This window comes from Schistocerca gregaria, chromosome X, assembly GCF_023897955.1.
Source record: "Schistocerca gregaria isolate iqSchGreg1 chromosome X, iqSchGreg1.2, whole genome shotgun sequence".
Taxonomy (NCBI): domain Eukaryota; kingdom Metazoa; phylum Arthropoda; class Insecta; order Orthoptera; family Acrididae; genus Schistocerca; species Schistocerca gregaria.
In genome coordinates this window covers 762813283-762826173 of record NC_064931.1, presented here as the reverse complement: position 1 = coordinate 762826173, position 12891 = coordinate 762813283, and the positions used below count along the sequence as shown (strand labels likewise).

General features: G+C 40.4%; 1 protein-coding gene across 5 annotated transcripts in view; it reads left to right on the top strand.

The window, feature by feature from the left end:
• The first annotated feature begins 1796 nt into the window (after positions 1-1796).
• LOC126299308 (fizzy-related protein homolog) overlaps positions 1797-12891 on the top strand; it is a 96189-nt gene continuing 85094 nt past the window's right edge. For 2 of the 5 annotated variants that reach the window (XM_049991110.1, XM_049991109.1), the window contains exon 1: positions 1851-2204. In XM_049991110.1, coding sequence (XP_049847067.1) covers positions 2169-2204 — 36 coding nt within the window. In that variant the 5' untranslated portion in view covers positions 1851-2168. Of the gene's footprint in view, positions 2205-12891 lie in introns of all 5 variants that reach the window. The other 3 variants (XM_049991112.1, XM_049991111.1, XM_049991113.1) reach the window with 3 other exon arrangements.

Below are 12891 nucleotides of genomic sequence, written 5' to 3'. Positions count from 1 at the left end.
GTGACGAGTAGAATTTTACTTTTATGAACATTTAAGGTTAACTGTCAATCTTGGCATTAGTTTGAAATTTTGTACAACTTTTTCAGACAGCACTTCATTATAGATAACTTTATCATCTGCGAAGAGGGTTAAATGTCACATGGATAGCTAGAGTCTCGGTACACTACCTTGTGATACACTGAAATTTATTTCTACAATTAGCGACGTCCCTTCATTCGAGACAACTAGCTGCGTCATCCCTGGTTTTCTCAAACCATTTCAGGCAAATTCCTGGGGGTTCCTTCAGCAGAGCTGAGTCTGACCACCTGTTCTATTCCTCATAAGGCACACTTATGTATTCCTCTCTCTCTCTCTCTCTCTCTCTCTCTCTCTCTCTCTCTCTCTCTCTCTCTCTCTCTCTCTCTCTCTGCGCGCACGTGTTTGTTTGTTGTGTGTGTGTGTGTGTGTGTGTGTGTGTGTGTGTGTGTGTGTGTGTGTGTGTGTGGTGTTATTACGAGGGTAATCCCAAAAGTAAGGTCTCCTATTTTTTATATGTACATAGACCCGTTTATTTCAACAATGGTTTACATCAGTTTACAGCTTGAACATTTAGCTATTTTTCGACATAATCACAATTTCTGTGGATGCATTTTTGTAGACGGTGTGACAGTTTTTGTATGCCCATGTCATACCAGCTCGCCGGCGTGCTGTTCAGAAAGTTATGAATCTCTTCTTTCACCTCGTCGATGGAGCTGAGCCGGCCGCGGTGGTCTCGCGGTTCTAGGCGCGCAGTCCGGAACCGTGCGACTGCTACGGTCGCAGGTCCGAACCCTGCCTCGGGCATGGATGTGTGTGATGTCGTTAGGTTCGTTAGGTTTAAGTAGTTCTAAGTTCTAGGGGACTGATAACCACAGCAGTTGAGTCCCATAGTGTTCAGAGCCAGTTGAACCAGTTGATGGAGCTGAATCAATGGGACCACAACTAACGCTGACAGGTACTGTGAGACTTTGAAAAAACTCAAACGGGCAATTTAGAACCATAGAAGAGGAATGTTGAGCAAGGGCGTACACATTCTCCATGACAACGCTCGCCCACACATCGCTCGGCAAACCGTTGCTCTCCTGCAACAGTATCAGTGGAACATAATCACCCACCCACCCTATAGTCCTGACTTGGCGCCCAGTGATTATCACATTTTCCCTAGGTTAAAAGAACATTTGGCCGGAAAGCGATTCAGCTCCGACGACTAAGTGAGAAAGAAGAACAGCATGGCGGCGAGCTGGTATGACATGGGCATACAAAAACTGCCACAGCGTCTACAAAAATGCATTGACAGGAAAGATGATTATGTAGAAAAATGGCTAAATGTTCAAGCTGTAAACTGATGTAAACCATTGTGGAAATAAACAGGTCTATGTACTTAAAAAATGGGAGACCTTACTTTTGGGATTACCCTCATATCTATTGATTATCGTTGTATCAGAATGACAATTCCTATGCCATTGTAAGATGATCCTTGGATGAGTTAAAAAAAGCCAAGAAATGCTCTGTGTATTTAGAGACTCATACTAACCAAGCATGTCTGAAAAGCCAAGTAAATAATATAATTGTAATGTAATTAACATAATTTGTTTGAAGGAGGTTGATTTATGTGCAGTATGACGAAGAAAAAAAAGTTACCTTGTTATGTGTGTCTGTACATTTATTTGTGATGGCTAAAAAGTTTGTATGCCAGAAGCCAATAAAAATAAGAAAATGATTTATGTGCACCCAACTTCGACCATAGATACCGAAGGCACCCAACGAGATCTGCCGTTATTTATCCTTGGCTTGTAAAGTCTGTGGTGTTCGGAGTAACGTCAGAGCAAGCATCTTTGGTATTGTATGTGTTTGTGTGTATGTGGCGTCGTATGGAGATATTTTTACGTGGATTTGAATTTCGCGAGAAGTCATCTGTGTTATTCTAGAGACAAGACATTCCAGACAACTTTCGTAAACGGATTATAACATGTATGCGCAGTGTATGGAGAGACTTAAATGAACAGAACGAAATTGAATTTTGTTAAAGAGTGAGTGCATCTCAGTGCTGCAAAAAATCTCAAAAAGAGACTGTCGATGTAATATATAAGTGAAGTGATAGTTCTGAGGCATTGTATTTGTGAATAATTTGTTAACAAGGAGGGTCCTGGATGACGGAGAACGATAATGTGAACGGCTGTGTAAAGGTATGTTTTGCAGATAAGTATTTCTGCTTGCGCATTGTTTACTGCCCCGCGAGTAAACTTATTTCTTTAATTGGAATTGATCCTGAAACTGAGGTGCGACTGTATTTCCAGTATGTGACAAAAATAACCAAAAATACAACATAAAATTGACCCCTTTAAAAGCTTTAGCCTGTTCTGCTTGTTCATAATCTTCAGGGAACAAGCTCATTGCAGAACGGTTGTAATTTTTGTTATCACGGTACTCTTTAAGATATAAAACGTAAGGAAAAATTTTAATTTTAGAGTGATTGTGTGATGCATTCTCATCTTGCTGTGTTAACTGCATCCTGTGTAAAGATGAATCGTTCTCATGGTATCATTACAGTCCCAGCATACGCCATCTATGGTGTGTGTGTGCACAACTAAAGCAACCCCCCAGTGATAACACTTCGCACTCTGATAACATCTGTGAGTAAGCATCATCTGCATCCGTGGTGAAAAGAGCTTCATTGGGATGCTCTATGCAATACTATACCTGCATTAAATGTTTAGTTTTATATAAGGCTGCACCTGGGCTGTCATACATTAGTGATAATTGCTGCAACTGAAGTACCCCCAAAGCCAGATGACAATGGATAGACGGGACTTGTGGGTCACAGTTGATCGAAGATTAGGCATCAAAGATGGGACAGTAGGTCATTCTGGCGTACACAACTGCTCTCATGGACAACATTTCACATCTGAATCTCGGCATCCCAGGACACAGTCTTTACTGATGAATGCCACAAAGCCCTCGGAGCTATACAGCCAGTGTGTAAGAACTAACCAGCCGCCCATGTTGAGAGACACCACTTGGCCACTTAAAATTATGCCATATGTTGAGAGACTACCATGTCCTAATGTTTTGCCATACTGGTAGTGGAAGGCGGTATGTAAACATTGGAATATGCATTTATGCCTACCTGGCCACTTCACCAAACTTTTGACCCCCGACAGTATTAAATCGAATGCTGTCTATAGCATAGTGTTTGGAAGTGCAATTGTAAAGATAAAAAAGAGTCATTTTTATGCATATCCTTTGGTAGTACTGACATTCCGGTGATCATCCATTTTGATTAGTATTTTCAGAGTGTTGTGTATCTCTGTGCAGTAAAAGGAATGTTCATTGTCATACTCATTTGAGAATACTTGTGGCAAAGCAGGAATCGTGCATTATTGCCTGTGCCAAGATGTTAGTGGAAGTGGTTTGCCACTTCCTTCCTGGGACCTGTAACAAAGTGTGAAATGTGCACATGCTACCCAAGGCTTTTGTTTCATTCTGAGATTATGATCTCTGTACAGTCAACAGTTTAGGTTGACAACAAATGAAGTATTGAAAGAAAAGCACATTGTAAAGAAAAGGCTACTACAAAACCTATAGCACATGAAGAATGTTGAATAATCCACCTCCATTCATACGTGCTAAGTGAAACAATAATCAAAGTTTCAAAGCAATCTTTAGGTTAATAACAGATCCAAATTATTCATAGGTAATGGAATGGCTGAACAACGTTTGTGTTGAGTAGTCATGGATTAAACCACGTCCTTAGTACTAAATGGACATTGGTGTCAGAATCTCCACTTACACTTATTGTGAAGTCAGAGTTCCAGCAGCATTATACACTGTTCTAATGAATTCATAAAGGATAACTAAGTGTGACAAATGACTGTAGTCATAGTGTTGTAGATGATATCGCCACCCTTGAATCGTATTTCAGAACACATGGCATAACTTCTCTCCACAGAAATTGGGAAACTATTTATCGTCTGAACATATACAAAGAAATTGTTTGCATGAATATACTGGTTTCTTATAAAATATTTTTTCTGTGGATGGTTTCATTCTCAATTTCAAAAAGACACATCATATTTAGTTCTGCACATCTAGATGTACTGCACCAGTGGTAAGTGCAACACAGGGTGAGCAAATAATAACTATGGTTGAGATGTCAAAATTTGTAGGTGTCCATGTCAATGATAATTTAAATGGAAAAAACTCAATTTCAAACTCCTAAAACTGCTTAGTGCAGCCACATTTACAAGTAGTATCATTACAAATCTTGGGGAGAGAGAAATCAATAACTTGACATATTTTGCATAATTTAATTCAGTATTGTCATATGGAATAATGTTCTGGGGTAACTCAATGTTAAGAAAGAAAGTGTTCATTGCTCAAAAACATGCTTTGAGAGTAGTATGTGGTGCTCACCAACCGTCATCTTGTAGAGGCCTGATGAAGTAGTTGAGCATTTTGACTACTGCTTCAAGGTCTGTTTATTCCCTTGTGAAGTTTGTTGTAAATAATCCACTGCAGTTCAACAAGGACAATGATCTACATAATTGCAATAACAGAAGAAAAAATAACTTGCGTCACACTACATTAAGATTATTTTTAGCACAAACTGGGGGCGCAATGCTGCCACCGACATTTTTTATCACTTACACGTTGATATAAGATATCTGATAGACAGCAAAGTTAAATTTGAAAGCAGACTGAAATGGGTTCTCTGTAACAATTCCTCCCATTCCATAGAAGAATTTCTAAATTTGTAATGGGTAGGAATTCTTAACTCTCAACAGTACTAAAAAAATTGTAGCTTATCAGCATGCATATGTTAATGTGTAATGTGCATGTAAAATTGTTCATTCCACATCCAGTTCCTCGCAGTATCATGTAAGTGCAGTCAGTTTTAGCAAAAATGAACTATTATATTCAGTTCATACTGAACGCTGCAAAAATCGCATCTCCATTGCATTGCTTCCGTCGCAAGAATGTCCCCTTTGTTTGGACAGATGTGTGCCAAGAAGCTTTTCAGGAACTTAAAGATGCATTGCTCAGTGATTGATGCTTAGTTCACTTTGATTCTACCAAACGAGTTGTATTGCAAGTTGACACTTCCTGTTTCAGAATCGGTGCAGTGCTTTCACACAGAATTTGTGATAAAGACAGGTCTATTGCTTCTGCATCAAAAAGAGTTGTCCAAAGCTCAATGTAACTATTCGCAAATTGAAAAGAGGCTTCGGCTATTGTGTATGGCGTCACCAAATTTCACCACTATTTGTATGGCAGAAAATTCTGCTTAGTAACAGATAAAAAGAAGCCTTTGCAGTCCTTGTTTCATCCGATGAAACGGTTACTGTACAAACTGCCCAAAAATGGCAAAGATGGGCTTTGTTGTTGTCTCAATACCAGTATGAGATTGTGTATCGTCCAACAGCTCAACATGGTAATGTGAACTCGCTTTCATGTCTTCCAATTGGCCCTGATAAAAACTTTTGACACTTCCACTGCATATTGTTGCCTTATCGATGCTCAGGATTATGAATTGCGTCAATCTTTTCGGCTGAGCTATTGGAAAATTGCACAGCCACAGAAGCTGATTCAAATTTGCACATCTTGGCGTCGTTCCTTGCATAGCATAAAGAACTCTGTTGTGTGCCGATACTTTGCACGTCGGCATAGCACCGCTGTACAGAAAGATGTGATTCTTGTTCAAAATGACAGTGGACAGTCACGTGTGTTGATCTCTAAAGCTTTGCATAAAGAAGTGCTGCAATTACTTCACCAAGAACACTGGGGGATTGTTCGTATGAAACAGGGTGTCAACACTTGGCAAGGTATGGATGCCCTTATAGAACAGAAGACATCGCAGTGTCACGCATGTGCAGAAAATCAGTCCACTCTGCCACAAAAATTCTCTGCTTGGCAATCACCATGGCAACATGTGCATATACACTGTGCGGTACCTTTTTGGAACACTCGCTGGTTGACTCATATTGCAAGTTGCCTTTTGCTGTGCCAGTGAACTCGACAACATCATATAGTGCAGTTCAGGCGTTGTCCTCTGTTTTTTGTCTCAAAGGTTTGCCTGAAGTCATAGTGTCAGGCAACGACCCTCAGTTCACATCACATTAATTTGAAAGAGTCTGTGAATGCGTGGTGTGCAGCATCTAACTAGTTCACTGAACCTTCAAGCAGCAGTTAGCCAAACTTCGAACCACACACACCAGGGATCAAGCACTGCTACTGTTTCTTGCATCCTGTCATTCGCATCCGTGAGATCGGCCATCGCTGACAGAATTGCTTCACGGCTGCCGCATCGGACACTGCTCCACCCTCGTGTCGTGCAGAGTGATCCTTCTGTATCTCTTCCCCCAGATTTACAGATCCTGAGAACAGTGCGGCCACGGCAGCCACCAGAAGTTATCATCACGACTCTGTTGGATGACCCCATGGAGACGGAGCCTCTGCCCCCTCTCATCCTACCGATGGAGCTGGACGTGCCTACACCGCAGCAGTCACTGCCTTCTTCATCTGGTTCATGGTAGCAGTAGGTGGCTGTGTACCCTCCTGGTCATTTTCTGGGATACGTTTCCGCCAGAGCGCAGGCCAGATGGCGGGGCATGGCCGGAAGCTTGACATCCCCTGCAGCCACAGCTCCTGGCCCGACGATGCGCCCACACTCCTGCCTCCCCCACCGTGGTCGTACTCCCTACACGACAATGGTCCGTCGCTTTGGGTGGGGAGGAATGTTCTGGTGTAACCACAAGCACCGGAACGAAGAAGAACGCAAGACGAGAGAAGGTGGTGAAACTAGATTGGCCAATAGTGCACTGACCAGGACATCACCATGATAGGAGCGACATCTAGCTGAAGTGAATATAAGTGCTGCTCCTGCAAGCTCGGCCGGATATTGCTGGAGTATACGCAGAGGATTACCACTGCCTTGCAGAGCGTGCTAGGAGACCGGTTATTAGTGATCCAAAAACTGTGTGTCAAACTTGCAGGAACATTGCATATAGCCAAGGACTCTGAAATATATTCCCTGTTGCCCATCACTTGTGGTAACTTGTAGTACATTCAAGTTAATTACTGTCAAATCTGCTTTATTGAAATAAAATAACAAATTGCTTGAATTGTAGAGCATTCCGAGAACACTTTATCCCTTAGGCACCCTATACGAAACGAGTGGGCAAGACACCACAATAGTCATCTGCACAAAACAGTTACACTTAAAGTATCTGGCATTCAAGTAGTCCAATGGATGTCAATCAGAAAAGGCTTGCACATGTTCATCACTCTTACAGCACCATCTGGAATCCAATCTGATGCATCCATGCTGTCTGCTATGTATAGATGATACAAGTGGATTGCAGTGCCGGTGATTTTAATGTGGTAATTTTGTGAAGCACAGTTGTGACATCACATCAGGTGCTATCTGAGAGTTACTGAAATTTCAAATTAGTGTGCAAATTTTTACAGTTGCACTGAAATACTGCTAGGTGTCTTCCCAAATACCCTTCTTGAATATTTATGGCAGGTGGTTGCAAGCCAAGTGGTTTGATTACTTGTTTTGGAGCCCATTTCCATTGCCGTCTTTCCATAAAATTGCAGTTTTGTGATAACTACCTGAAAGAGCAGTGTGCCTGTATAAAATTGTGCTTGGGTAAACTGCTATAGGAACACACCAAATGTTGAAGCAAGCTTCTCGAGACAAAACTTTGGATCAAGCACAGACTTTCAATAGATATAAGCATTTCAAAAATGGAAAATGGCTGCAGATCATCCGAGACCTCTGCAACACGTTGGGAGTAAATTATGGTACATGAAAACATATTCTGTCAGAAAAATTGAACAGGGAAGGATTGTGCTGAAATTTGCACTGCATCTGATTGAAGGCAGTCCAGACTTTCATTCGATGGTTGTAATTGGTGATGAAAGTTCGGTTTATGACTATGATCTAGAAAAGGGTCGACCGAAGCATCCGATCCCACCTGTCGGCTTTGACCCGTGATGTAAGGCTGTTGTGGTGACATCATGACGGCGCAGAATTTAGTTTCTGAGAGTGGCGTGTTTGTAGGTGTCGTTTTGATGTGGTTGGTGGTGCTCTCTGGTGGTGTGTTAGGTGATGTTTTTGGTTTAGTTTGCGTGTGTGGTGTGTTTATGGGTGTCGTATTGTTGCGGTGGGTAGTTTTATCTAGTGGTGTGATTATGGCTAGCGTGTTACGTGGCATATGGGGTTCATTTGCGTGATAGGATTCCAGGTGTGTAGTATCGGGACTGTGCTTTCAGCGGAATATTTTTCAGTGAGTTAACGATTTTAGTTTTGTTATTTCGACGTTATTGTAGTTTTTTTCTGTTCATCATGTGTGAATTTTGGTAAATTGCTTTTTTTGTCTTTTGGTGGGTATGGACAATGTTGCCAGTTTTAGGTTGTCGGCGATGATGGGGGACAGTGCGATGTCTCTAATAAAATTTTTGGATGAAGTCGTGAAGTGTTCAGTATGTCGTGAAGAAATGAGGCTTACTATAGATCTGTCGTTTCGGACCAGGGATGGCTGTATGTGGAGATGTCGTAAGGATAACAGGTCAAGGGAAGTGTTCCAATTTTGTTGGTTTCTTGTGTTTTGTGAGGTAGTAATGATTGTGGACATGGTTGTAGTTTTGGATTTTATTATTTGGTATCGGTAGTATCTGTTAACCTATATAGGTCAAGGGAAGTGTTCGATTGCAATGTGTGTTATAGGTCAAGGGAACTGTTCGATTCCAATTTGTGGGATCGGGAGCTGCTGTTGAGCTATATAGGTCAAGGGAAGTGTCCGATTCCAGAGGATATTTTGTTTAGTGGAATTTGGGGAGTTTTGTGTTGTCGATTTTTTTTTTTTTTTTTTTTTTTTTTTCCGTTGTTTCGTGTGGTTTGGTATTATGGTGTGTGTCTAAATGTGTTTATATTTGCTTTGCCTCTCCCAAAAACCCCAAATTTCCCATGCTTGTCCTGTTAGTTTCATTAGGGTTTTTGTGGAATGTGTGTGTGTGTGTGTGTGTGTGTGTGTGTGTGTGTGTGTGTGTGTGTGTGTGTGTTGGTTTTCCAATGTATTTTCGTGTTTGAGGTCATGTTTATGTAATGATGTCATAGGCGCCATATTGGAGTCATAGTGTATGGTCGTTTCCACCACATTTGTGATGTCATGGGTCAAAGCAGACTGGTGGAATCTGACACTTCTGTATTTCCCCATAAAATAAGCAGTAGTTGTTACAGTGGAACAATCCATCTTCACCACAGCCCCCCTCCTCCCCAAAATAATAGAAAGATCGACAAGTCAAAGGTAGCCTTGAAATATGATGATTGCAATTCCCCACTAACATACTCAGCAGACTTACCTCCATGCAACTTGTCCACAGCTCGTTGTCTGGTGGTTAGTGTTGCTGCCTCTCGATCACAGGGTCCCGGGTTCGATTCCCAGCAGGCTTGAGGATTTTCTCTGCCCGGGGACTGGATGTTTGTGTTGTCCTCATCATTTATCATTGTTATCATTCATGACAGTCACTAAATTGCACTGAGTACCAAAAAATTGGGCTGTGTAAAAACTGGGACTTTGTAGGCCGATGATGACCATGCAGTTGAGTGCCCCGCAAACCAGACATAATCATCATCATCATCATATCCATGTAACTTCTTCCTCTGCAAGATGAAAAATCTTTGATGGTACAAAGATTTGATATAGCAGAATCAGAGAGCCTGCTAAACACTTTAACGAGGAAAGATTTTCAGGATGTGTTCCAAAAGTAGCAGAAACATTATGATTGGTTTATTCCCTCCCCTGGAGCAACTTTGAAGATGGTGGTGCAGAATAAGACCTAGGCAAGATGTAATAATTTTAATTAACATATTTCAGGACCTTTTGTACACCACCTCATCTGTAATGTTTGTATTGGTTGCTTTATGTTTATCGACTGAATAATTTGCGACAGTGATCCCAAAACCTGGCGCAAGACATAATCTAAAACAGTCATGATTTATGCAACGTATAAATGGCACATGTTAACAATCAACTAAAGATACAATACAAATTCTGCTACCTCAACACTACAGAAAACAGCAAACATAAATGTACATGCTTGGTCTCAAAATTAGGCTGCATTAGCATGTATGCATGAAATTTGACTCTACCTCTTTTTGTGTAGACTATGCATGCATGTTGTTATCGATAGTGAAGCTAAATACTTTTGACGTCTCTTGTCTGAGAACAACTTTTTCTGTGCTAAGGGCAATCTTTTTAAAGTCTGTCAGTATGCTATGTATTCATGGCAAGTGTAGCATAGTGTTTACTTAGCAATCTTCTTACACTTAAGTGAATCTTTTTTTTTTCCCCCTTCAGATAACAGTGTAACATATTGTAAGAAATTTCAGTTCCCACTGTTTTCGGACAGAATCTTTTACTCTGCAGCTTTGTCAGATGCTTATGAAATAAGAAATAACAGGATGGTTTCTGAAAGAGACTAATATCACAGTTCTGAAGGATATATATTTTTAATCCAAGAGAGGCAGAATTTGTTCCCAAATGAAGCAGGTTTCAAAAAAATTTCAATGTTGCTCGTCGTGGATTATGAAAACTTTTATTTTTTTATGTTACGTTCATCACTGAAAGAGTTAGTTTTATGAGCACCCAGATTGTGTATGTGAAAAAATACAAAATGTAAATTTGAATAATTGATTTTTGTTTGTGTGTGTTGTGTATTGCAATCTGTAAACATTATGTGGTGTCAGCGCCAGACACCGCACTTGCTAGGTGGTAGCCTTTAAATTGGCCGCGGTCCATTAGTATAAGTCGGAACTGCATGTTGCCACTATCAGTGATTGCAGACCGAGCGCCGCCACACAGCAGGTCTAGTCTAGAGACTCCCTAGCACTCGGCCCAGTTGTACAGCCGACTTTGCTAGTGATGGTTCACTGTCTACATACGCTCTCATTTGCAGAGACGACAGTTTAGCATAGCCTTCAGCTATGTCATTTGCTACGACCTAGCAAGGCGCCATATTCAGTTACTATGAATGTATTCTGAACAGATAAAACTGTGTATCATGTACCGTCAAGAGCAACGTTCATCATTAATGGATTAAAGTTAAGTATCAAACTAATTACGTCCCCTTTCTGAATTCTAATTCCTTGTCATGTTCCAGACCTCACGTCAGTCTAGTTCTTTCCTCCTCATGCCAGCCTGCGTGAGCTAAAACGCGTGCATCCACTAGTAACACAGTGTTGGCTCTTCTGCCAACACAACACATTATACAAGTTCAGAATGAAATTTTTTCAAGTGTTTGCTTTTGTTGTCTTACATTCACAGTCACAATTTTTTCTTTGTTTAAAAAATCACTTGATATTTCAACTTATGTTTCTAAAGTGATAATATGATGAAAATAGTATTGCAGAAATTAAGTTAAAATCGACTGGACATATTCAATATTGAAAGTTGCATTAACATAGCAAATGTGTATTGTAGTTGCTTCAGTAATAATAAGTTATAGCTTTATTGCATTTTTGAGTCAATGAATTCTCATCTAGTTGGAAAAGAATAAACATTGCCATACAGTACAACATTTCAGGGCTTTCTTCATATATGACAACAGCTCTATAATGTGGACAACCATGGTAAAACTGCAGACAGCTGTTAATTGATAATTCATTGACACAACCAGTTTCGCTGGTTGTGGCTACACATGTTATAAAGTTGTTGCGATCAATAGCCTAGCAAGGCGAAAAGGGCATATTTCAAATAATTTGAGCAAAGCTCTTGTAATGACTATGGATTACAAGGGTGCTTTCCTTTCTAGTCGCATCTTTGTTTTTACTTTGTGGTATTACCTCTAGATGCTTTAATGCAGTGAAACCAGTGTGTCAAAAAGTCATCAATTAACAGCTGTTTGTGTTTTTATTCAAGTTCAGCTTACCACAACTGAAAAAGCTGTTTTGTTGGATGAGGGAAGACATCTCACTGTGTTTAATTACCAAGAGATAAATACTTGAAACATATTCAGAAGGATGTAGGTTGTAGTAGGTACGGGGAGATGAAGAAGGGATGAATACACTAAACAGATTCAGAAGGATGTAGGTTGCAGTAGGTACTAGGAGATGAAGAAGCTTTCACAGGATAGAGTAGCATGGAGAGCTGCATCAAATCAGTTTCTGGACTGAAGACCACAAGAACAAAAAACTCAAGACATTTTGATTTCCATTACATAACAGTTGTTTTTCAGAATAACCACTGTTCACTACAACCAATATTGCCCAATAGATCCAGCAGTATTCCTGACCATCACACTGTGTTTTCATCTTGTATAATGCTGAATAATGTACTCTGGGAAATAGCATTCACCTGTTGTATTCCAAGTGTTCTTGGTCATCAGTGCTATTGAAATGCAAGAGGGACCTGTTGGAAAGGAAAATTTTTTGTCTGATTCCATGCTAGAATTTGTATGAGCAGATGGTTGCCTGGGGTATTTTTGGTCCATTGTCGAAGTTTATCACATGTAAGGGAAGAAAACCTAACGGTCCATGATGCTTCTGGCATGAGCGTGTAGCAGCACTCTGATAGTGTGACTTCACTCAAGCTGATGCAATAATGCACATCACTGCCCTACATGTAAGATCACTTTCATTCCGTGGTCGCATCACATTCTGTAGTTCACTACCAGATTTATGACTTGTTAGGCACAATCTGGCACATATCTTCTACATATGTATCCCTATTGACATACAGATTCTTATTGAAGTATTATGCTTCTAACAACTGCAGTTTCATAAAAATAGGAATCTGATTTCACAAAGGTACCATTAAAGCTTAATGACCAGATTTTTTGGCACTCTTTGATGCTATGAAGGCATTATGA